Here is a 26,638-nt window from a genome sequence, read left to right on the forward strand (position 1 = left end):
CCATTGAGCTAGGTAGGCTGATAATGAGCTCAAATCCAAGACCAGCAGGACTGTCATGTCAATTGAATAGCTGTCCACAATATCTGCTAGAAATGGGCCATTTCCAAACTCACTGATGACATTTCTGATGCCTTAGCTGGGAAATGCCATGTATGGGAGCGCTGGCTCAATCACCAAAGCACTTACCGCAGGGACAGTGTGGGTCATGAAAAGAGTCAAAGCCCAGCAGGGACTTGGTCCCAGATCAAGGGACGTTAAATGTGAGAAGTTGGACAACTCAAACAGGTGAAAACTGAAACGATTTTTAGCTGGGCAGACATCATAAAGGTAACCATATCCACACATCTATACAATGAAGCTGTGAATGTGTTAGGGATTTTTAGTCATGGATTGATTTTATGGATTTGTTGGTTTTGTGGGGCTTTTTTTAGTATGATTAGGTATAAATTTAATTCTAATTACTCTTGACATTAGTGACATTAATCACCATCACAAACCAAAACTGACAGTTCTGAGATCCAATGGTAGCATCATGGTTTCTAGGTCAATGCTGAAGCTGTCTAATTTCATGGTCAATTGTGAAATGCTGGTCAGCAGGTACAAAAACTCTGTGCCATGAGAAAGAAGCAACATTTCCTTTGCCAACACTATAATAAAAATTAATTTAATAATCTTCCAGATTTCCTTATTTGGGGCAATATGGCTATTTTAAGACAACAGCACTGGTACATTTGCAGTTTTGAAAGGAAGGTGAGCCTAGACATCTTAAAAAAAAAGAAAACATCCTCATCCTAAAGAAGAAACACATACCTTCCCCTCTGGGGAGAGGTCACTGAATAAAATTCAACCTTGGAATTCAAACGGATGGGGCTATTAACAAAACAGGCTACTACTCAGTATGACAAGTACTTTACTCTTAAATCTGAGAGCAAAATTATGGCAGAACAATGCAGCCAATTCTAAGAGGTAGCACCCAACCCAGGCAATTTCAGAGCAGTGCCTCTCAAGAGAGGGTGTCACGTATTATTTACTCTGGAGATGGCTTCTCTTGTGCTTTTGTATTTCATGGGCCATCCTGATTAATGAACCCGCATTAAAGTTACACATTTTAGAAGAACAGGGGTATAGCTAAAACGTGTGGAGTGGTAACACTTTCTTATTTTGTTACCTCCCCAAATATTAAACTCTCTCTTGAAGGAAAACAAGGCAGTTGCACAAGGAATACTGAGGAGTCAAAGGCAGTGTGGTGTAGCATTTAGTTTGTGTTCCCCTTCCCATCTATCCGTTTTATGGACAGTCAGAATCAGAAAAAATAGAAAGAGGACCCCAAGAGAGGGAAAATATGATGGGGCAGGATATCTCCTTGATAAATAGGATATACTGTTTCAATTCACACATCATTTAAAACTTCTGGGTAGTGCAAGCTCTATCATGTGCAGAGGTAGAGCAGCAGAACACAGAGAAAATTTGTGACCAGCAAGATTAATCATTCTGATGCATTACTCTTAACCAGCACATGATCCTCTTTCCTTTGAGGTCAAGGCCATGATTCCATCGATATCCAGTTTGGCTCTCAGATCACCCATCCATCCCAGTTAAGGAGAGGACAACTCCACAGTAAGCATGCAGCTGCACTTCCAGTCAAAACCAAACTTTCTTGCTACAGATGTAAAAAATTTATTGAGCCAACATAAGTGTGAAAAATGTAGTGAGAGATCTTTAGTTATGATAAAATAGTGTAAGTGGGCTGTTTTCTACCTCTAGCAGGACATTTTAGAACTGAGTACCTGCAACTGAAGGGAATGAATGAAGGAGCAAGGAGAAAGAGAAAAACAGAAAAGGTTATTCAATGTAAGAGTTAGACTAAAACATTGTCAACAATGGTTTTTTTTCTGAAAAGCACAAAGTAGACTAAGCAGAGAATCATGAGACCCATTAGAGAAATCCAGTAATGACAGAAATTCCAAAACTGTGCAGATTTATTTTTTGGGGAAATCTGAGATTCTAACACTGCTGTTTATACTGGGTTATCTCCTATAACATCAGCTGGAGTCTGACATGCATCCATCAGTGAAAAATCTAGAATTCCTACATTGTCAGAGCCTAATAGTATTACTCCCAGCAGATCTTTCTCAAACAGTTGTCTTCTATGTGGTTCCAACATACAATAGAAACAATATTACTTTCATGTTGAAACAATTACCTTTTACTGATGATTCTTTATTATTTTAATAGCTGAAACATAACAAATATGATAAATAATTTCTCTGTAGTGCTGCTGAAATAAACTACCGTAATAAACATAAAATTTAGTGCAGTGTGCTACGTACCACTCACTCACAAAGTAATATCCCAGTTGATTTTTTTTAAATAAAAATATCTTGGGTCTCAGTACTTTGCTCTTCTTATAAACCCTTGTGGACAGCTCAGAGACAGGCCATGAGCTTAAAACAGAGTCAGTGTAATTGAAAATAACTGCTGTTTGAGCCACTGAAAATGAGTATGTGCTTAAGGAACAGTTACAAATGTTAGCCTAGAAAGTTTGGTTTGGCTAGCACAGTTTACCTTAATATGATGAGTGGAAGGCAGTGGGTAGAATCCAAAGCCACCTATGATTATGATAGTGCTTGTTAAACATTTCTTTTTTATGAAATGTATAGTTTGGTTGTTTCTTACCTCTGTTTTTCTGCTCCCTGCTGATTTACTGCATGCCTTTTATACAGGCAGATGTCTGTTGCTGTGAAAACAATGCTGAGTTTGCAAATTTATTTTGATTCTAAAGTTGAACTGGTTTTAAGATGGAACTTAGCTTCTGAGAAGAGCTAAGGATATGAATCACTATAGGAGAGAGAAGGGGACTATGGGTCATCAGTCCCATCTTCTACAGTCCAGAAGGACTAAAGAATGGCTGCAATGAGTTCTTTTAGCTGAGATGTGCTTAAGGTTATTTATGGTATTAAAAAATATCTCAGTCTTACCAAGAGAGAATAATTTTTAAAATGAATGTAGTCAAGAGCTTGCTACTATCTAAGTTTTGCATTTTTTTTCTCCCCAGACCTTGCAGAAATTCATTGACTACAAAGCTATAAAGTGTGGCCATATTTTTCTTGAAGGATCAGAGATCATATCCTGCAGCCAAAGATCATGAGGAAAGTCAGGCTGATGGTTTGTTTTCCCCATCTAGAAAAAGATGGCCAATTTTTACAGAAGTATTGGGTTTTAGTTGAGAACAACACTATATATTTCACTCATTTAAAGCTGACTCTAACTTCATTAGGAGTTAGCTCATGAAGACTTGCCTCTTGCTAGGGTTTCTGAAGATGGTTCCTTTAAAAACAACACAATGGCAGAAGAGACAGCACAGGAAGAAAAATTTTCAGTTTTTGCTGAACTGCATCAGAAACTAACTCTACCAGGTTCTTAGAAAAAACTGCTCCTTTCTTTGGTACATCTCCAAAGGTTAGTAGGATAGAGTTCAATATACCACTAACTCTTAATTTCCTGAGAGAAATCCAAATGTGATACAAAATGGTATGTAAATAATACTGTGGTCACCAACAGGATGTCGTAAAAAATGTGGTGGTGGTAAAGCTGAGTGTAGATGACAGCTGAGAACAAGCGAAACCTTATTCTCTTGCGTGCATGGAATTTCCAGCTACGCTTTCGTCTACTCAGCAAGCTACACAAGCTACACTGACATCATAACAAACTCCTCTATGCATCTGATTCAGTGTGTTACCTCAAGAAGCATTTTCAGGCTGGTAGCGATAATAATAATAACAATAACAATAACAATAACCTTATTTAATGCTAAAAGTTACATCATCTTGAAACTTTATATAGATGTACAACTGTCACACAATTCAGATTATTTATATACCTCACCTTTAATGCCTACCCTTTTGTTTATGAAATTCCTTAGAAAAAGCTATAAAATATTAAGTATGTAGCTTCCCATTCTTTTTATCAGTTTGGCAATAATGAACAGCTCTTTAGCAAGACATCCAATACACTTCTTGAAAAAAGCTACAGAATGCAACGGAAATTCAAAAATTAACCATAATGTATACCTGCAGAAGTAATCTCTCAAAGGCAAGGAAGTTGTCCCATTTGGAAGTCTGGGGGTGTTTCAAAGTCTGGACTGTGGCCAGTACAAGCTGTAGAAGACCACAATGGTTCTCCAAAGCTTTGAGATTATTTCTGAAAAGCTTAATGTATGAACTGAGCTGTTCTGGGGTGACTCTGCCTGTGGAAAAGAAAAAAGGAAACAGCATTCAGTGGTGGCAAACACCAACCTAAATTTTTTAAATTACAGTGAAAGGGTTATAGAGAACTGTAGAGACTCTCTCCACTATGGGCCTGATCCTAGTTTCGCTGCAGTCACTGGGAGCTTCAGCTGCAGCAACAGGTCAGGACAAAGACTTCATCCATGAATTGTGGCTTAAGGTTTGTAGTATGTCAGGTTTTTAACGATGCACAACAGATGTGGACATAATGGGCAATATAATTTTTTGTTTTCAGACATAGAGGGACATTCATTTAAGCTAAGGAAATAATACTTGACAAGTGCTTCTAAAAAATCTTTCTGTTTTCACCAGAAGTTCAATGGGAATTTGTGAGCCTTTTACCTTACACCAAACTCCCACCCTCTCACCACTTCACGAGGATGCGTTTTTTATTAGTCTTGACTCAAAAAACAGATATAATGTTAGTGGGTCTGTAGATGTCTCCTTATTAGAAACGCATGACAGGCACCATTTGGGTCACACAAACATTACAGAATTCCATCCATCATTAAAGTGCCAGCTGAAGTGCTCAACCAATTAATATTTCAGAAGGAATGTCTTTCAGGAAGGAAGGCAGGCCCATGGAGCTCATCTGCCCTCAGAAAATCATCACAGGCGATCACACATGCCATCAACAGGCAGGGAAAAATTATGTTAAAACATCATCGCAGTTGCAAGTCTATGCTGTGATCCAGTCCAGGGTTGATTCCTGGCAACCTCTGCCAAAAACAAGTTATCTTCCTCAAGAAACCAGACCTAAAGAGCAGGGATATATGAATAGAGTGACAAGGATCCTTTAACAGGACAATCTTTGGTGCCAGGAAGACACTAAGGTGAGCTGATGCTAAGTGGTTCCTGGCTGACACCACCCATCATTTTACTGAGGATTTTTCCATAAAGGAAAATTCTTGTAAAACTGCCTCTGGGTTTTTTCTCTGCGTTTGGTTATATCATCACTTTACAAGGCTCCCCATCTCCCTCTATCCTTTCAGTGTCATATAAATGGTGAATAAATGATTCCAACAGTGAATAAATGCTGAAAGCTCTTTCTCTTATTTTCAGTGATACCAAGGGCAGTCTTTGGAAGAGCATTTAGATTTGGGAAAGCTGCTAAATAAAGCAAAAGCACACAGGCTCTTTATGTGAATTTTAATGGAACGCATCAAACCAAAAAGTCAGCAAATTAACACACAAATCAAGCTGACACCACTCAGTAGGCCCGAGGGCCGACAAAAGGCTTCCAGTTAGCCCACATAGGCTAAAACAGCAACCATGGCCATGTGTGTTTTTAGACTAAACACTGGAGCTTTCAGTCTTGTTTTATTTCTTTTAAAGCTGTGTCAGGCAGATTTACACGGTGATTTGAAAATGTCAACCATGATGCCTTGCAGCATACCTTTGATAATGACTGCATTATTACCTAGAGCAGTCCTGATATATTGTGGAGTGTTCAAAATCTGATAACTTGCTTCAATTGAGAAAACATGCAGTTGCCAGCCTTCCATCATATGAAACAGTAAAATAAGAGGGCTTTCAAGACTTCTGATTTCAATTAAAAAAAAAAAAAATCGTGAGTTTTGTTCCATATTGTTCCTTGTGAAAGTGAATCCAGATGCAGCACTGGCTCAGTTTGAGATCCATTCAGCATCATTTTAGATAAACAATCAAACTCCTTCCCACCCTCAGAGTGCCACCAAAAGAAAGTCCAAAACATATGTAAATATAAGTAAAATCCTGACCTTAGCAAGTCATTAACAAAACTTACATTGGCATTACAGAATCCAGCACCCCATCTGTGATATTTACAATACCCATGGAACCACTCAGACCCAGGGTTTGAGAATTCCAGCCAATTTCTACAGAGAACTCTCCCTGGACAGTTGGCTGATAAATACAACTATTCCAGTAGCTGAGGAAAGGAATTTGGGAAAGTGATTGGTGGTAATCAGCAATTAAATTACTTTTCCTGAGGCCTAAAGCCTCATCACCTTCCCTGCTGCTTGTTCACAGAGGGAGACTTCAGCACAACAGAGTAAATTTAATCTAATCTCAACCCTACCAGCCTTTTGGATTTCTAAAGTCCTTCTGCTGTTTCAAGTTATTTTGTGTTGCAATGTGGCAGACAGGTTCTAAGAAATCGAGAGGAGATAGATTTCAATCACACCATCATATTTCAACAATCATTTCGTTCTTTTAAAGCATATTCTGAGATTCACAGGCAGAAGATGGCAATTAATGGCAGAAAAGACTTTAGTGTAAGCATCTTGTCCTGCTCTCTTTTCTTCCTGCTCCATCACAGTCGTACTCTGCTCCAAACTCTACATCCACACATAGCCAGATGTCTTGTGTGGGCATCAAAGTCTGACTTGTGAGGGTTACATTATGCTGACAAAGCACTGGATAATTTTTTAATTCCTGGATGTGGAAAAGAGAAGCATGACCTCAACCAACCTTAAGGGATTTTAAAATACTGATAAACTTTCTTGCACAACTGCCAGGAATTCCATATTGTCTGGGAAATAACCTTTGCCATTATTACTTATCAAACAGTATCTGTGAAACAGGTGCATTTGTCCCAAACTCTGTCAACTACTTTAATTCCCAATATAGGACTTGATAAAAACAATGTCTACTGAAAGTAATATTAAAACAAAACAAAAGCCAAACACACACACACACATAAAACAACAAAAAAGAAAACCTACCAAAAAAAACCATTTCAAAGCTTCATGCCTCTTGCCAAGTACAACAAAGAGGATAAAAAGGGTAGGTGGTGACTGGGAAGTATCACAGTGAAACTCAAAAGTTAACAGAATGCAAGAGGATGGGGAGCAGAGAAGAAAAACAGTGAGTGATGATGTGAGGGAATTAATTCAGCTAAGAAACTACGCACGGTTAGTTTGGAACAACTAACAGATTTGTGCACTACTGTTAAGGATCTTGGACAACAGAATGAAATAACAGTGTAAGGAATGAAACTGGACATTACAGAAGTAATAGAAAGATGATGGACTATGGACCAGTCTCACTTCTGAAGGAACTGTTCCATTCAAGAGATGCTAAATGTCAGTGTGACAAAGCAGCTCTGTGTTTTAGTACTCTGAAAAATGAAGGATGAAAAGGAAGAGATAACAGGGACTAGGCTAGTCTAGGAAAAAAAAAAATTATTTGTCTCTAAGAAATGGTAAAATTAGCTACCTTATAAGCTGATGTCAGGAGTATGAAAAGCTTCAGGATAAAAGTGCAAGAAAAAAAACACCTTACATGACACAGAAAAGGGGGTTAAAATGCAAAGTACATTTATCAAAGAGTATCATGACAAATTGATATGTAACTAATTAACAATTAAAATTATAATGCACATGGATCTAGCATAGCATTAACTATGCCATAACCATATTTGAGCACAAAAAGACTAGGATTAGAAGAATTGCAAGATACCTAAGAAACACTCAAAAGTAGATGGTAGGTAATATGCAATAGAGAAGTACTAGCATATCATAAGAAAAGTATGTTCATCTGTGGGCATGTACAAATTTACAGTACAAATTTTGGTAATGAACAGTTCCAGAATGGGGGATGTCAGAAGCCTGTGGAACATCATTAACATGGAGAAAAAGCAGAAATCACAGCTGGATTGCTTTGAGCATTGGACTAATGTAAGTGGGATGAAATATAGCAGCATAAAGTGCAAAATTATGGATTTTGAGGCTAGGATAAGAGCATCTGCTGTAAATGAGGAGTTAAAACCTGGAAATGAGAGAAGAAGGAAATAATGTCTAGGCCTCCTCACTGTAAAAAAGCAGGTACAATTTGTACTAGGTGATAACAGGTCCAGTAAAAACAAGGCCATAGAAATGCCTCAGTACAAAGCCTCTCCCTCCTGGAGCACTTCACGAAGCTCCAGTCACTCCCATTCCTGGAAGTTTAACTCGAAATTGTGACACATGCACAGACAGGTTACTGTAGTGATTAGGAGGGCAAAGAACTAAAGTTAATAAAGCAAAATAAAAATGCCTGGCTTATGTAGGCTCCCTGCCCCAGCTGAAAAAGAAAGAGGTCTCTATGAATACATGAAAAATATTTACATTAAGGTTCAATATTGATAGTACAACTAATGGGGATAAATAAAGCATGCATATATTTACACAAGACATTAAGAAATATCATTGTATCAACCAATCTTCCAGTAGTGGAGGCAAAGAAATTTAACTCATTCTAAGGTGAAGTTTGATGAGTATCTAATAAGCAGTTGCATAAATATTCACAAGAATTAATTCAATACAAATGGCCACCTTCAATCCTTCACTGCTATGATAATTATTTGCAAACATACTGGGATATAGAGATTGAATTCCACTTCCAACTTTCAAGAATTCAGGGCAGATCTCAAAAGAACTGCAGACCACTTTTGCCAACTTTTACACTACAGAAGCTGTAGCTTGGTTTTGGTTGTTTCTTAATAATTAATTGAAATAAGTAATTTGCTGTTAAATATGAAAATAGCAGCACTGAATACCAACACTTGCAACATTGTACCACACAGAAAATAACACAGTTCATACTACATGTATTAATGGTGATGTGCACAATTAGACTGAAGGGAAGAAATATTTCTGTTACTAGTAAAGCAGATCATTCAGGATAGACAGAGAAAGTAGCAGAAATTACTTATTAGCAACTGATACTAAAGGTCTGTCAAAAATCTGGTTTTGAGTAGTGAGAGTAGACTGAGTGGAAGAGAAAGACGTCCACCTCAACAGTGAAACAAAATGTGAACTGGACAAACCACATTTATAGACATCAAGACACAATTCAGCAGTATGACTTTTTTTCCATTTTAAACTAATGCTACAGTTTGACTAGTTCAATGCAGGCATTGCTTCAGGAATATAATTATTTTTCAAGATAGATTTACTGGTAAAAGTAATTTTTTTAATTCAAAATCCCAAACTACGTACTTCTTTGACATAAAAATTTATGGATGAACGAGGCGTCAAAAGAGCAAAGGTCAGAATTATCAATGCACTGTTCCAAACATAGAGGCCAAATTTTTTCATATAACACTTAGTTAATTATCTCTATAGGGACAAGAAAACAAGTAAAGTACATTTTGTGACCAACTGAGTAAATAAGTGGATGCTCTTCCAAGACTACAGGAACCGCCAAATACACATAGCTTTAAACTTTGTTCAGTTTTATGCAAGAATACAGAGCTTCACTGGCTGGAGCGCTTTTGCAGAGGTCCATTTTTCACTTGAAAGAACCATGAATAAGAAACAATCTTGGCACCCTTATGTTCACAGATGAGATTTTTCAAGTCAGTAGAGGGCTGAAAAAAATCCAGATAAATTGTTTTGCTTGTCCATAGTCTTAGGAATACAGACCTGTCTCTCCCAGTAGCAATGCTGGATACTTGAGAGGAATGTAGAAAGCTCTTGTACTCCACAAAGCCAACTGGGCAACTGTACTGCTAAGGGAGTTGGATATTTTACAAACCAAGTGAGAGCAATTTAGCAGAACAGATGATGCCCCTTACGTCCCCTTGTTAGTGTAATTTCCAGATGTTGTTATTAACTCGAAATGTTTTTTGTACTTCTTGGGAAGTTTCAATAGCAATCTTTAAAAGCAAGTGCCACAAAAGTAATTTGACCTTAACTTTTGTTTAGTTTACTTCAAAAGTCATCCAGCCCTTAAAATATTAATAAAGAAGAGAAGAACGTCGACTAATGCCTCGTTCTTCGGAAAGATGGAAAATAGGACAGTATGAGATGCTGTTTGGCTGGCTTCTCCAGAATAAAGCTCTGGACCCAAAGAGCTCTAACTTACAACAGACTGAATGCAGAGTTCCCAGGCTTATTTCTAAGAGTACATGCTCATGTCTCACAGACATGAACTCCTCTACTCTTGTCACTTGTAAGCATCTCTCTGTTGCAGGAACACCACTATCCAGATAATCCCATGGTCACAAGTATGAGCAAGTCCCCACTAGAACAATTCCAGATAAGCCCATTTTGGGGATCTCAGCAGTCCCTGAAGCACACCCCTAAACACACTGCCACATGGCAGTGGCAGCCTCCTGCTGCCTGCCCCCTGCAGCAATGTGCCATCGAGGAAGAGCTGAGACTGGCCTTCCTTCCTGGCCCTTACTGACCCCCATTCCTCCTGCCACTTTAACAACAGCTGCAGGACACAGACAGGGGAGGTCAGATACTCTTCCCTGCCTGTCATAGGCTTTCCAGTGCATCTCAAGACCTTGAAGAAGGCAGAGTCTGTCACATCTCACAAGTCTTAAGGTATAGCAGTGGTTTTCATGGGGCCGTAGACAAAGGTGACAACTACACTGAGGTTTAGCAAATTCTGGCATAGAGGTAATATACCCAGAACAAATAAAGCTGGACTCTACTTACTTATTCAACTAGCACTTGCCATGTGAGCTTAAACATCTAAACAGACTTGGTTTCCATCTCATCAACTCTAGCATTGAGTTTGTTATCTCAAAAGCAGTGTATTCTATATCACTAGATGTGTATGGTGTCATTAAATCCATGATTTAACAGTGTTCCTATACAGATAATCTATATTCAAACATATGCCATATGCTATTTTACTCTCTCTCCTTAGTCTTCTATCACAAAATGGAAACCATGCTTAGATAACAGTTCTGTTAACTATTGTTTTGAAATTCTTTTACGTCCCTTAAAACAAATAAAATCTAATCAATTAGGTGGGACAAATGTAACTAAAGCAACCTAATATAATCATCAAGATTTTCAGTTTTAAGCACCTGTTTTTATCAGTTTTAATGCAGATGCCTAAATATGACCCCAGTCATGATTTATGACTCCTAGATCATTTATTGTTTCATGTTTCCAAATATATCCTGACAAATATAACTGGTAGCTTATGTGTCTCAATATGAATTGATAATTTCTTTCTTTTCTGTCCTTTAGAGCTTTGTTTTTAAATATTCTGCTGCTTCAAACCATTGTTTCCTTCTTTGTACACTCTACCATTCAGTTTTCCCTCTTTTAAATGTTAAATGAGTATGTACAAAAAAGTAACAACTCTCTCTAGTCAGTGTCTACAATATTCTCTGGTTGCCCTTCCAAATACTAAAGCAAATTTTAGAACTGTTCAAATAAACAGGTAAAATCTTGTCATCCAGAATTAAGCTTCCTAGGAGCTGTCATCAATATCAAACTTTTAATTTAATACTGGCATACCAGAATTTCCCAAATACTCCTCCTAATCTTCACTAAATATGTATTGTGGTCATATTTTATTACTTACTTTTTAACTCTTCCACCAAGTTAATAAATACAGAGTACTAGGCCACATTCCAAGCAGAGGGTCTCCAGCCCTTAAAACCCAGTAGCCCTTGAAAACAGTAACTGACTGTGACTGTAAAAGGACTTGAAATCTCCAAATTTGGTTGAATTATCTCCAGAACACTCTAAACTTCTCACAGAAATGAATCAACTTGTTTGTCTTAAAATCATATTCCCGAAGGATTTCAGGTGGCTTGCGCATGTCCTCATTTAGCACTACGACATATGTTTTCAGACACTGAAGTACTTCATTGTGTTCTTGGCACGCTGTCCCAGAGAGAGGGAGGTCATTGTTCTTCTTTGGTACATTATTCACAGGACTGATTATTTCTCAAATGATTTCTGGAAGACTTCTGCAGCTGAGAATATCCTAACAGTCATTTTGGGTGGTAAGCAAATAAATAGGGGATGGAAAACATGATGATTGTATGAGTACGTCCATATGTAATTCACCATGTCTCTTGTGTAACGAGTCATCTTTTGTGAGACTGAATGAAGAGGCTTACACAACTATGCTTGGAAAAAAAGCACTGGGCAAACCACCCAGCTTTACTGAATTGCCACGTTCCACCTCAAGTTTTACACTTTGGGACTTTGCAAGCACACCAACACGTACTGTAACTTTGATTTAAATCCTTCAGCACAGGCTGTTCTCAGTTACACTTTGCTCCTCCTGAATCACTTTCAGCCACTTTCGAGTTTGTTCCCCCTCCGTTTTTTGACAAGATGGCTCAAAGCACAGTACTTAGTGCTGATTGCCACAACTACCACAGTGTTCCAGCAAAGTGCAGGTGCCATGTGTTTTCGCTGCATGTCAAGCAGACACCAGAGTCAGCATCTCCCAACCCATACTCATCAACTCTCTTGCTGATGCAAAACACAGTCTCCGTGGCTGATGCACTGTACAAAAGGAAGATATCACAGCACACAATGCAGCAAGTTTCACCTTATCTTCAACCAGGCTGCTTTCCCACAGATCTAAATAACAGTAATTGCAGTAAATTTCATTTTCCAGACTTAGAGAATTAGTATTATGTTTTTCACTCAGGTACAGAGAGGCTTAACGGACCTGCTTCTGTGTTTTAACCATGTCTTGATCATCACAAATGGACAGCCTGCTAGTACAGTGACTTTTCTTTTTAAAACCTCAAATTCAAAATTTGAAAATATTTACTTTCAAGACTGTGAAGAACTCAACATCAGCAAAAAATAATGCTTAGTGAGTAAAAAAATCTCTGGTTTTTACTTGAAAAAAATCCACCAAATAAATTCTAGCAGAGAACAGAAGATAGCAAGAAAATGACTTCTCTTCAGGAAGTTGCATCAGCATTCAGTAACTGATGTCTGGTATCCTTAATACCTACTTTACAAATATGTGTGTATGTATATATATATATATATATATTTTTTTTTTAATAAGCTTACTTCTACAGAGGAGGACTTCTGATCTAGTTTTATCAGAACACTGACTCATGAATAACCAAAAACTGGAAGAAGCATTTCAACCTTTCCTGGTCAATTTGGTTTGTTTGGTATAAAAGTTGTTTGTTTAGAGACATTAGAAACACTGATTCGCTATCACTACAGATTCCAGAAAATGAAGTAATGCTAATTGTGACATCTCTCAAAACAGCACTAGTTACCAATATATGTGCAAATAAATGCTATTTAAATTTTTAAGCTTTAACTCAGTCATTTTCTCTTAATTTAAACAGTATAAAAAAATTGATAACAATATAGTTTGCATTAAACCTTTGTTTCAAAACTTCACAAATGTTTATCTACTCCCAATTATTGTAAACATCATCTAAATTGCCTAGAAAAAGACCACACTAACATAGGCTTTTCACTAGACTTTTAAGACAAAAAGACTTCATACTGAAGTTAATGTAAGCTTTGCAGTATTATATTAGCAAATAATATAAATAATGAAATTATATATTTGCAGAATTCCTGCAAGAGCAACACACTTGTGTTTATTTTTAAATTTTTAAGAATTATCTTCAGCCCTAATCACAACCAGACAGGGGAGGGGATGTGGCCTTAAGTTCATATTTAAGTGTTTGGGTTTACTGTCTAGAAAAAAAGTTGATATAAAAATAACAAAAAAATTAAAACTTTATCAAAAAATCCAGACCCGTAGAAAGACTATTGTCATCCCACTCTCTTCTTAAAAGGAACAGTAAGGTTAGCCAAATAGTCCTGCATCCGTGTGCCAACTACAGTTTAATCAAAGAAAACATACCACCAGCACATTTTTCTCTGTTTCCCATCACTGCACAGGGTTCTGTGTTTCACTTCCATTTGCTAACTGCTTATAGCAGTGAAGTGCAAAGCAAATAAGGTATGAGACACATATATGACATGCTTTACAATTTTATTAGGGCGTGAACCATTACCAACCTTACACAAGAGATTACTTAGTGTGCAGTACATTGTTCACAGAACGAGAGACAGTTGAGACAAAAATACCTTTACTGAGACTTTTTAAACTAACTTAACCTATGAGCTGTTATTTTTGCAAGAATATGAAGTCACAGAATTAAAAATAAAGTAAAAAAAAAAATTCAACAGGATCTTAGGGTAAATCATAGTAGTTGGTACTTCAGAACCAGCTGAAGTCTTAAATCAAGAGTGAGTAGTTCCAATACACTTCTTTTTTAAGGTAATTCACACAATGCATAATGCAGTAGTCATTAAACAAACAAACAAAAAGCCCTAACCCAAACCAACTCACAACACTCAAAACAGATTTGAACAACACCTGATTTGCTAAATAAGAACAGCAAAAAAGCCGTTTACAGTACCCTGTGGGGAATACCTTCCTAAAATACTGAGGGAGAAATTTTGCTTCCAAATAAGGTCCTTGTGATATAGGGACTACAGAATGCTCTATGAAAATTCAATTTTTTTTCTTCAATACTATTCTTAGTAATTGCAGTTTAGAACATCTACTAACCTGTTCTGCTTTAAATTTATTTAATTTTGTTATGAGTGCACTTCATATTATCTACCTCCATCTCCTTTTCTAAATTAGGCAAGTTTCCTTTAAGCAGAAGGCAGGACTTAACTCCCAGGACTCCTTCCAAACTCATTCCCAAAAGCTGTAGCTGTTGTTGCAGTAGAACAAGCCAGTGGAGATGCACATTCGAAATCACTCTTTTCATCTCTACAGTTGAGAATTCCAAGGTACTTTTCTTTTCAGATAGAATGTGTAAATGACACAGATGTTCTACCATAATATTTTCCTCTCTTCTCACTTCAGTAAGGGGGATTTTATTGTGTACATTTCCCAGAAAAAAAATTGCACTTTGAGGGTCAAATTGGTACTCTGTCATTAAAGATAATACAAATCAGTGCACAAATAACAGGTAGATGTGAAGTGGTGGTGTTTTCTTAAGGTCATAAAGGAATATAACTTACTGAAAGACAACTCGGTAGGCAAAAGAGGGAGGGGAGCAAGGAAAGGGAAGAGACAAATGAAAGAAACTGCTAAGTTGTTAAAAGAAGAAAAAACCAAAACAAAAAGAAGAACTGACTGAATCAGCTGAGCAGCTACAAGATTGACAGAGCTGGATAAGAACAACCTACCTACAGCTGCTTTTTTGGTTTTAGACTTTTCTTCTTCATGAAATACACTGTATTGCTCCACCAGTTAAGAGTTTCTTTGTTCTTAAACTTATTGGTAATAAAGTGTCACCATCTGTGTTTGGAGCTGGCACAGTACTTTTTCCATCCTCAAGCTTTTGCCCAAATAAAAAAAAATGCAGTTAACAACAGCAAACTTAAGTAACTGCACACAAGGAGTCCTCTCATTCTTACGTATTTCCAGTGTTTGAACAAAAGTCTGACATGGACGATTAAAGTTCATTATTTGCTAGCACAATATTTCAACATTTGGGACATAGCAGTTTCCAGTTCTCTTTTCAACTGTAGAAACAGCTGCACTGACTAAGAACACATCTCATGGGTGACTGTAGACATCAGAAGCCTTTTGGTGCACTCCACATACTGTTTCGCAGAAATCAAAATCTTCTTTTTCCAGCCCTTATTTCAACTTTTTCTGTGATTATACCATTGCAGTAGTCTAATAGTGGGTCTGTGACCTAAATCCTTTGAACTTCAGGTTTAAATCTGTCTGTCCAGTTGAATATGAATCAGTAATACGCCCTTGCACCAATGGAAGTGAAATGTACTGGTGGCATCAGCACAAACACAGCTGGCAGGCAGAGGGAAGTGATTACAAGCCACTGTTTAGTACTTGTGAGACAGTATCTGGAGTATGAAGTTTTGGTCTCCATGCTACAAGACACACTCAAGCAGGTCCAGAGAAGGGTCACTACAATGGTTTAGGAGGCTAGAGAAAAGGATGCACAAGTAACGGCTAAAGGAGACAGGTTTGCTTAATCTCAAGATATAAAAGTGGCAAGGGATGTTACTGGCTTCAAGGATGTAATGAGTGATTACAGGGAAGACTGAATCAGATACCTGCAAGATGCACAGGGAGAGGATAAGAAGCAATGGTCATGCACTGCAGCAAGTGAAAAATCAAACTGTGCATAAAGGAGAACATTTTCTCCACAAGGGTTATAAGACCAGTGCAGGGTACCCAGACAGGCTGTGGAAGTGCCATCTTTAGACATATTCAAAATGCAGCTGAACAAAGCCCAACATACCTAGTCTAACTCTTAAGCTGTCCTTGATTTGACCAGGGGGTTATTCTACAGTTCATCCCTATTTGTTGATGCCGCTCATTCTGTGCTATGATGGAAGCAGTCATCAAATAGGGCAAACTTTCTGCCAAGCCTTTTCAATCAACTTCATATTTACATAATTTTTTCTCTGGGATCCTTGATAAGAAAGGATGCATGTCTTTGCCCTCAAAATGAGCCTTCTGCCACTGCCTTCTCTTTACCACCAAGCTTCTGTCACGCCATTGCCTCCACATCAATAGCTGTTTCCAAGCCCAGTAAGCATTCCATTCACTCTTCAACCTGCACAGGATTCACACCAAGAGCATAAGTCATAAATCACATGAACCTTTCAACTATAGGAACCTACATGTGCTAGATGGAAAAAAAAGGGGCAGATAAACTGCAAAATATGCATAAAGGCTTCACACCTCACATAGTTCCAGCTGTTCTAAGGTATGTTTGTTTTTTCTTTTGAGTAATTGTTTTGTGCTCTCAAAGATGCTACTCTGAATATTAGCAGGTGAGAGTGAAAAAAATGAACTGGCCCATCATTCAGCCTGAAAGAAATATAATGATTAGTGCAAAGATGGCTCCTTGGCTGGTGATGCTTCTAAACAACACTAGACACAAATGTAGTGTCACTTACTGATGAAAACCAAGCTTCTGCTCCTGAATCTCTCTCCATCTCAGCTATTTTGTCACATCTCCTGAAAAACAGATATATTTGATGGTGGGAATATCAGTATCCTTCATCTTTTCTGTTACATCTCATGAGTTACAGAGATTATCTGAAAAGTTTAGTTGCTTAAGAAAAACAGCAGAAGCCTTCATACTCTTTAAACATCTGGAGCTTGGAGCAACATTTCTGTCCTAGACCAGCAAACACAAATGACTATCTGAAGATGGGATCTATGTAGTCAGTTAGGTGAATCCTCAAAAGGGTCGAATCCCTGAACTTCAGCCTGATGTAACAATGCAAGATGAAACAGCCATAATATCAATTTCTTTCTACAGTTCTCAGTGTGGTAATTACTATTCCCCCGGTGGTCTAGAGGTTAAGGACGCTGCGCTGTCACCGCCGAGGCCCGGGTTCGATTCCCGGCCGGGGCCACTCCCCGAGCAGATGGAGCTCATTAGCCCTGTAAGGCAATCCATCTACGTCCTGAGGACCTCGCTGCCACCGTCCAAGCTCACTTGGCCCCGGCAGATGAACCTCAGGATTAAAGGGTGGGCTCAGTTCCACGCACATTGTGTCTCACCTAAAAAATCCAATGCGCAGGCTGGAAGGTGTAAAGACCTTCCCCGGATCTTCGTTCACGAAGAGTGGCCACTACTAATTACTATTCAGAGAGATCATCTTTATCAGCAGTTATCAGGGAAAGCTTAACCCCATTATACTCAAAGACTGATCCCCAGGAATGCAAAGGTCTATACAGAAGCTCCCCAAATAGGAACATATCTAAAACTTACAGAAACACTTCAAAGTCTTAAAAAACATTTAGCACACTGAGAAGCAAAAAGCCTTCCTGCCTCCGGGGGTGAGTGATGCAACAGAACATCTGCTATACTGACCATCAGTGAGGTTGGGAACATTTGCTTTAGGTCAAGACTATGTTTTTAGCTGCACTACAGGGAGAAATCAGGAACTTAGTATTGCAATAGGCAGGAAAAAACAAATCCACTTAGCTAGAAAGTCCTACACCGCAGGACTTCTGTGACTTTTGATGAGACAAAGAGCAGACTAATTTAACTCAGGAACCACCTGCTCAGGATCCAGGCTGAATAATGGAAGGAATTCAGGTCTGAGAAAAGCAGAATCCCCTTTCCTTGGAAAAGTGCCCTGAGAAGAGCAGGGAGCCCTAGGAGCAGCACTGTGAGACCCACCATCAGGAATCTGGGACTCCTCAGACAGCCCTGTCTCAGTTGAGTTGGTTCAGGAAGCCACTTGCTTCATGAGGATACCTGGAGGGAAACTTTGGCTGCTGCCTCACTGATTCTGCAGCTTGGTCTCCCGAAGAATTTGGAGACCAGGTAAACAGGCATCACAGACATGTAACAAACACCCCAAGAATCAGTCTACAATATAATGTCCTCTCTGCAAAATGGGGGGCTATAGTCTCTCCCAAGCCCAGCTGTTATCCAGGTACCCATCACTTACCCAGAGACATGCTGCAGAATGGATTCAAATGCCCTGCAGATTTTGTCGAGCTCTGCAATGATTATCCGCCTTCTATTCTCTTGTAAAAACCTCAAACTCAAACTGATACTGTCTTACTACTTGTCTCTATCACAGAGTTGTTCTAATGGTTTGCCAGGGTGAATTTTAGATACTTGAGATCAGACTTGTTTTATCTAGAAAGATATATATGTTCTTATCTATTTTATTAGCTCATTTCTAGGCAGGTAGCTTTTATCCCAAAAGTTTATTCCAGGCATTGATGGTATCAAATCTTGAACATTTTTACATTGGTTTTGAAAAGAACAAATAGCATGCTAAACATCATTACAGTACAATGCAACTTTTCCTTTTAAAAAAAAAAAAGCATACTTCATATTCTTTATGTTTTTAGATGAAGTATTGAACTATATTTTCCAGTCCATTTTAACATACAGTTCTAACTCAAAACGTTATTTCATATCTCCAGGCTAAAATGTCAGCATCTTCCCATTTCTACCCAAACCAATTCAACCCATGCAAACCAACCCGTCTGAATAAGTTACAGTACTCTTTTTTACTTCACAAAGACTGAGGCTTTGCTAATTTTATAGTCAGATTGGTTTTTAAAACTGTATTTTTACAGTTCAAATGGAAAGAAACCAAATGGCTTTTCTTTTGCTAACAAGGGTTTGTGTAACAGCACACAGCACTTCATTCCTGTTACTATACCAGAGTTTTGACTTTCATCAGTTTCCATGCCAGTAAAAAGAGACAATAAAGGAATTCAGACTTGATCCAGGTTTACTGTGCTCATTTCAAAGAGAAGAGCAAGGGTGTTGCTAAAGCCACAAAAGAACATTAGTAGCGAAGTTTTTACCACTGCCAAGTACTATGCTAATAGCAAAGCTTTAAAGGAGAGATTCACAGGCTGCCATGCAGCAGAGGATGATTAAGATATGCATCAGTCCCATGAAGAATGGAACAGAAAGTAGAGGAATGTAAAAAGCAGCCTCCTTCCAGTCACTTACTAAGAGGTGGGCATAAGTAATCCCTTTCCAGTATCTGCAATCTCACTTGAATTTAGCACAATGCTATAAATCTCATCAAAAAGCTATTAAGACAATCCTCTAAGCTGTCGTCCAAACAGCTTTTCAAAAAAAAAAAAAATTCTTTAAATAAAATAATTTTTTTTAAATGTCAGGAGTTTTATTATACCAAAAATAATTTACACCTACAAATTTACACCTACACAGTGGGATATCTGACCAGATTTTATCAAATATTTATCAGCATTCACCTGGGTACTTAAAACACAAATGCAACTACCTCAGAGGCAAAATGTAGTTCTTAAAAAGCCTTGTTTTTTGGTTTTCGGGTTTTTTTAAAGTGTTTGAGTGTATATAGATTGACATGGAATATTTTAGTGCCTCTTCATTTAAATTGCATCCAGAAAAGGACAGCTCCATCCGTTTACATGCAAACAGATACTGTTTTGGGAAATGTAGCTAGCTGAAAGGGTTAAGGCAAAACTTAGATGTAACTACTATGTTAGCAACATGGTTTCAGTGCATTTATATCATCCTGTAAAGAAGGAGTTCAATGTCCACATGCCCACAGCAAGCAATATCAGGGAAATACTCCCCAAAAGTCAATACTGACAGCATCACTCAACTTCCAGGAAATTACATCTTAAAAAACATTATGCTCATATTATGTATTTGTGGATTAAACTAATTAAGCAGTATGTAAACCGGATGTAGCACATGTAAAGCTTTTGTGCTGGTTGGAATTCTGCATGATGCTCATCTCTGCCTTCTCTGAGGCTGACCTCAGAAAATCAAATATGCTACACAGCTATACAGCTCAGGTTTTGTTCTCCAAATAAAGGGCAAAGTAGTTCCACAGTTTTATGTTCTAGTTGGTTTTATGGACCAACACATGGCAGTTTGTCTCCCTCTGTGAAGCAATTTCCTAAGACTTGCAATTCCTCTTTCAAAAAGAAATAGGATTTTAAAATCCTTGCAATAAACAGCTCTGAACAGTTTACTACCTTCCATCACTTGATGAAGTTTGTAGCAACAACATAGTTCTTTCACTCACAAAGTGAGTGACAGATAAAATATGTTCTTTCCTCAGACATATATGGAGGGAGAAAAATAAACAAAAAAAAGCAAATCTTCCTTGAAGACAGTATAAGACCACTTAATGGTCCACCTGAAAATCTGAGTATGACAGAGCTACAGAAAAAGGCGAGAATCCTGCTGTATTTTCAAATGTCATGGAGATGGCCTTAAATTTGAAACTGTGCTTGCTCCAAGAATCCATCCACCAAAATGTACAACCCCAGCCACCTTCTTTCCACAGACTCCTTCTGAAACAATTAACTTTCAGACATTCCCACTACCACTTTCCTTGATACAACTAATAAAATGGATATGCATTTCAAGAACATCTGGAAACAATGTTCCAATCTACCCAACTCAAAAAATGTGATCAAAATGGTGTCCTTTTTTTCCTCTTTCTTCTCCTTCCTCAAAACTCCTCTCCTCTCTCCACTCCTGCTAATTTCAACAGAAGCAGATGGAGTTCCCAGTGGCCTGCAGACATTTAGAGGCGTTGGAGAGAAGACATGAGCACCCTTCTACAGTTTTGATACTGTCCTTCCCTCTCAGGAGGAAAAGGACACATTCAGAAGACACCAGAAAGCAAAAACTTGAGCTATCAGAGCTCCTGCCACATGCAGCCAGGCAGAGAAAGAGAAAAGCTGGGCATCAGGCACATTGCTTGCAGGGAAACACGGGCAAGCACATGCACACCTCAGAGCAATGAGTAGCCTTTCAAAACCCAGAAAACAACGGAATTTATTTTCTTTACACTGAAAATATGGAAACAGGATGGGATCGAGTTTCCAATCTCTTCAACAGGGCTCCCATGCTGCCAGTGTCACACGTGATGCAGCTTTTCAGGCAGGTGGCCACCACAGGAGGGCTCAGCTACACCAAATGTAATGCAAAGCTTTGCTTTCAAATGTAATTCACTCCTTATTTCCAAGGGGAAAAAAAGGCAGGAAAGTAATAGTAAGGAAAATACTCTAATCATCTGACACAGCTGGTCTTAGTAAAGGGAGTAAGAGGAAACTTTCATGCTAGAAAAACTCTCTGACATTTAATATTAGAGCCATAAAAAACTCAGAAAATACCCCAAGTGTTGGGAAAACCAATGTGCAATCCACTGAGAACTTCCAATACAGACAGAACCTGAGGTAAAATCATGAAAAACTCAAGTCTAAGCACAGAGTAGAGTGAAAGCATTTCCCTTCTCTCCAGCCAATGTTGCCTCATATCACAGCTGCAGTGGAAGGAGCCTTTCAAGAAAACACAGCAATCAGGACCAGAAAAGGCCACTAGGATTTTTTCCTTCTCAGCAAATGCAGCAATTGATAACATAATTTTCAGCTTCCTGACAGAGAGCTAAAATGTTCTGTAGCATGATGAACAAGCAGTGAATGCTGTAAAAATGCAGATCTGTTTTAAAAAGTCATTAACAAATACCTGTCATCACACAATGTGATATCTGGGTGTGAGTTTTGGGTTTTCTGCATTTACGCTCAGTAAGAATTTTTTATTTTGGTGACTGTAGTGCCCTCCTTTCTTTGTTTCTCATTTTATCCCTGTTTATAATTTACAAGACTGCCTCGAATTTCATTTCACCCTCTGAAGATCAACTACAAAGTTAACAACTGATTATGATACTAGTCCAAGATAAATACACATCTTAAAAAAGAACAAAATTCCATAAACATTAGTTTATGCTACATTTAAAAAAAAAAAAAAAAGACAAAAAAAATTGGAAATTTGTTTCACCATCAACTCCTAAATGTTTCTGTACAGCACTACATTGGGCCCGCATGCATCAAACATTTAATCTGCCATCCTTAAGTGTCAGCTGCTATGATTAAGAACCAGGTTATTGCAGCCTTCACTGAATGCCACAGGAAGGAGACACAGAAGAAGGGGTGGCTAATCCAATCATTCACACAAAGGAGCAAAGGTCATAGACAAATTGTTGCCTCTCAAAGACAAGAAGTAATTACTTTTATAACAAAGTTGAGTTTCAACATTAATATTAATTGTTTTAATGGTGCATGTCATAGCAAAACATGGGGGCTTATTAACATTATTATGGTGAATACTGATAAGTACACTGAAAGCTTAAACAGGATTTTATTCTTTATTGTGCCTTGCCTCCATCAGACAAATTTGTAATACCCCTCTCACGGCTGGTCCTTTTCCATTTCTTTAAAACAGCTTACAGTATTAATGTTACATAAATTTAGAATTTCTGATTAATAATCTACCAGGTATTTGTAAAGGCCATACAATATATTACATGTTATGGTTGTTAAGAGTTCATGAGTTGGCTGTACATCTAATTCCTCTAGAATATCTTGGCAGTTTACTCTGGAGTCACAGACAAACGTCTATTACTCTTATTCCATGAGACCTTTCTCTCTTGATGAAAAGTTCAGCATAAAATAGTCCCAAGAGTATGTATAATACAGGAAAATATTTCTGTATAGAGCAACACCATTTTTTATAAAACTAACATTATATCAATTTCTGCATATCACTGAGTATGGTATATAATGAGAATGAGGTTCCAAAAGAGCTATTAAAAGTAATTATGTTTTAATCTGTATCTCTAACATTTTGAAGAATTCATGTTTAAGGAGTGGCAAGACATGGATTTCAGCTTAAACTCCCTTGAGCCAGGCAGCCTCACTTCACATAAAACTCACTATCTATATAATGCAACTACTACCTACATAATCATACGTAGGATCTGCACAGCTTCCATCAATTGCTATTTACAATGCCTTCTTTCAGGACACAAATTCTGCTGGCTTTTTAAGAAAAACCTAAATTCTCATGCTTTGCAAAATAAAGACAAATAGCACTGCTAACCATTTGCATATGCCTTTAAAACCCTCTTTCTAGAAATCCATTGCTTCTTCATGGCTCTTGATCTTTTTAAGGTTGTTATATTTAAAACAAAATAAAATTGTCTCTCACTTGTATACCAGAAAGATCCTGTGGTAGCCACAATGCTCACCTGAAATCTGATGACAAGGATGGGGGTGAACCAAGGATGGATGAGTTTTTTCCAAGAGGGTTATGTCAGGAAGGCTATGTCACATTACTCACCCATGCTCATCTTAATAGGTAAATTTTCTCTGCTTGCAGCCTCCACAAGGTGTCTCCTGGCCTCCATCACAGCTTCCTTTTGTTTGAGGTTCATGAAGGACTCCCAGAGAGCTTTGGCAGCTGGATCACTATAAGAATATGACAGGGTTACACTAAACATTGCTTGAATAATGGAGCAGGCTTAAGACAACATTTATATTTTGAGATGAGTGCTTCTACTTAGTAATCTCTGAGGTGGGCAGGATACAAGCAAAAATAAAGTGATATAAAAGCTTGATTATTCTTACCAGAACAGTTGCTACAGTTTTAGAGAAAAGAAGCCAGATTTTTTGCTACCAATTATAAAGCATTAGAATTCACATATAATAAATATGCATGTAATCCTCAAAGTAACCACTACCATGAGAATATTTGAAACAGTCCAAACTTCTTCAGCTACCAAAAAGCTATGGAAAGGATGGGCTCTAGCTTCGTCATGAGAGTTTAAATCCCAAACCCAGTACTTCCAGTTCTGAAGGCTGTTGGTATGAATTGGTGAAGTACCAACACTTTGGATTCATGGATTCTCCGTACATGAAAAGAATAATACATAGCAAAAAGTAACTGTCCTTATGATTGCTGTATTTACAGATTTCCTTTTTATTGTTGTTGTTGCTAAACTTAAATTAGGCATTTACGTAGCTCATTTGCACTCAGTTCCCTGTCAGTCTTCTCTCTCCTCCAGGAAACTGCATTTGTTGCTGGTGTGAATGAATTCAGTGTTTTCTCAGTGGCAGGGGAGGAGAAGGGAAGAAAAACTCTTGCTTGGGGCTAAAGCCACACATTGGGATTAACCCTGTAGAACTTTTTTTTTTTTTTTTTAATTTATTTTCTATTTTAAAGAAAAAGCTTCCCTCTGTTTTTTCTTCAGGAGACACTTAACTCCTAAATATGTTTTGATGTAATTTACAACATGTTTATAAAAATGCCAAAACAAGCTTTGTTTCATGGAAAATAAGACCCCCCAATAATTCATTTGATACCCATTACAGAGCAGCTGTGCTTACGCTCCGCAGCAACAGCAGGGCTCTATTTAGCAAATCTGAGCTGTCTCCCAAACCAGGTAAAGAGGACTGCCAATCCCACTCCAGACATCCTAGAAACCCACATCCTCTGTCAAAGCCTGAGTGGGTGGAAGGACCATGGGAAGAGGGTTGTGTTACCCTTTTTCTGAACAAATCACAAATGAATAGGAAGAGCAAATTTCACCCTACTGCCATGCTTTAAGAAAAAAAAATTAAATATTCAATTAAATTTAAAAATTAAATTTCCAGTGATGGGCAGGAGGCAGCAGCTCCCAAAAGCAGCAGGGACACCTTCAGCAAATCCCTCTACTCCATCGCCAAGTGTGATCTGAGCACTGATGCTGCAACTGTTCATGGGCAGCGGCTCCAAAGGGATTCCTCACAAGAAAATGCACACTGACATTTAACATACGACAGTGCAAGAAATAAGGGACATATTTCCCAAGTGACTAGATGCTTTAACACAATATAAAAAATTTCTTTATGGAAAGGGTTGTGAAGCATTGGAAGAGGCTCCCTAGGGAAATGGTGCAGTCACTGTACCTGGAAGCATTGAAAAACCAAGTAGATGTGGCACTTTGTGATATGGTTTAGTGGGCAGAGGTTGGACTTGATGACCTTGGAGGTCTTTTCCAATCTTAATGACTCTGTGATTCTATGATCCTCAGGTATGCTATTTTTACACGCTACCTACTCAATTATGATGCAGTCCTCCCCTCCCAGCATCACTTTTAAATGCAGCCTATTGATCCTGTTCACAGGGTATGTCTCACTGTCATTTACAATTTGGATTTTACAAGCCCATTGCCTTGCCTGTTAACTAATTCGTTCCTGAATATGCAGTTTCCATACCAAATCGATAGAGATCAGGAATTGGGCCTAAATGAGCAGGAAACTAAAGGTAAAAATAATTTTTTCCCTACTTGGAAGAAAATTCAAGGTTTTTCTTAAAGTTTTTAATCTGTTCTTATTTTCACAATTCTCTTCATGATCAAAAATATAAGCAGAGCCTCACATAAACACAGATGCCAGGAACTAAGCTGTCGCTTACAAAGGAAAACAGGCACCATAAGGAAGCTAAAATAAAAGCCTCCCAAATTTTGCACATTTTCGTAGCCTCATCTTCCTTATTCTTCACTTCATAAAGATACTTAGCAAACAATTAAGTGTGGAAAATTAATCCCCAAAGCATCTACAGAACTTGGCAAAAGTCAGAATGTACATAAGGTTACACCATTTTTCTAGCTGTTATCCTTGCATTCTGCTCTCCCTTTCCACACACTGTGTTCTTTAGTCCTGTCACTTTAGACAGCAAGGTCTTTGAAAGCAATGTGCACTATATTTGTACAATCACTACAACTCCCTGTTTCAGCTCACATGTCTACCTGTTAATATTTTAAACTATAATACCCCTCCAAAATGACAGACTAAATATTTTAAACTAAACAAAAACCTAAAAATATAAGTCATACTAATGCTTTAAAAAAAAGGGGAGGGATGTCAATTTGCTTTTTGCTTTGTAATTTCTTTCTTCCTCCTTTAGCCACAGTAGGTTTCCTTTAATCCAAGGACTAAAGTTTGAGGGATCCCTGAGGGCTCCTTTAATACACCAAAAATAGCAAAAAGCAAAACAACTGAAGTACAGCCTAAAAGCAGATGGGAGTCAACCACACTCCTGCATGCTTGCATCTCTGTGTAAGCCACTGAGTTTCTGCAGACATATTTCTTCCCACTGCTTTGCAAAATACCTAGTGCTTTAGGTATCATATATAAAACAATATATAAACAGGATGAGATCAATATATACCAATAGCTAACACAGTCAACTGACCAGGTCAACCCAGATAAAGCAACAGTTCCTAAACTCAAACTTTTTCTTTTTTTTTTTTTTTTTTTTTAAA

General features: G+C 38.0%; 1 protein-coding gene across 1 annotated transcript in view; it reads right to left on the reverse strand.

Moving 5' to 3' along the window:
* Positions 1-1,040: 1,040 nt before the first annotated feature.
* The window catches only part of SCFD2 (sec1 family domain containing 2), a 54,842-nt gene continuing 29,244 nt past the window's right edge, over positions 1,041-26,638 (reverse strand). Inside the window, exons 3-5 of the mRNA XM_027885514.1 lie at positions 23,674-23,801; positions 4,071-4,246; positions 1,041-1,787 (exon numbers count right to left, since the gene is read on the reverse strand). Of these exons, the coding sequence (XP_027741315.1) occupies positions 1,761-1,787; positions 4,071-4,246; positions 23,674-23,801 (331 nt within the window). The 3' untranslated portion in view covers positions 1,041-1,760. The remainder of the gene's footprint in view (positions 1,788-4,070; positions 4,247-23,673; positions 23,802-26,638) is intronic.

This window comes from Empidonax traillii, unplaced genomic scaffold (genome assembly GCF_003031625.1).
Source record: "Empidonax traillii isolate 1590-97213 ecotype Southwest subspecies unplaced genomic scaffold, ASM303162v1 scaffold167:size2001844, whole genome shotgun sequence".
Lineage (NCBI taxonomy): Eukaryota > Metazoa > Chordata > Aves > Passeriformes > Tyrannidae > Empidonax > Empidonax traillii.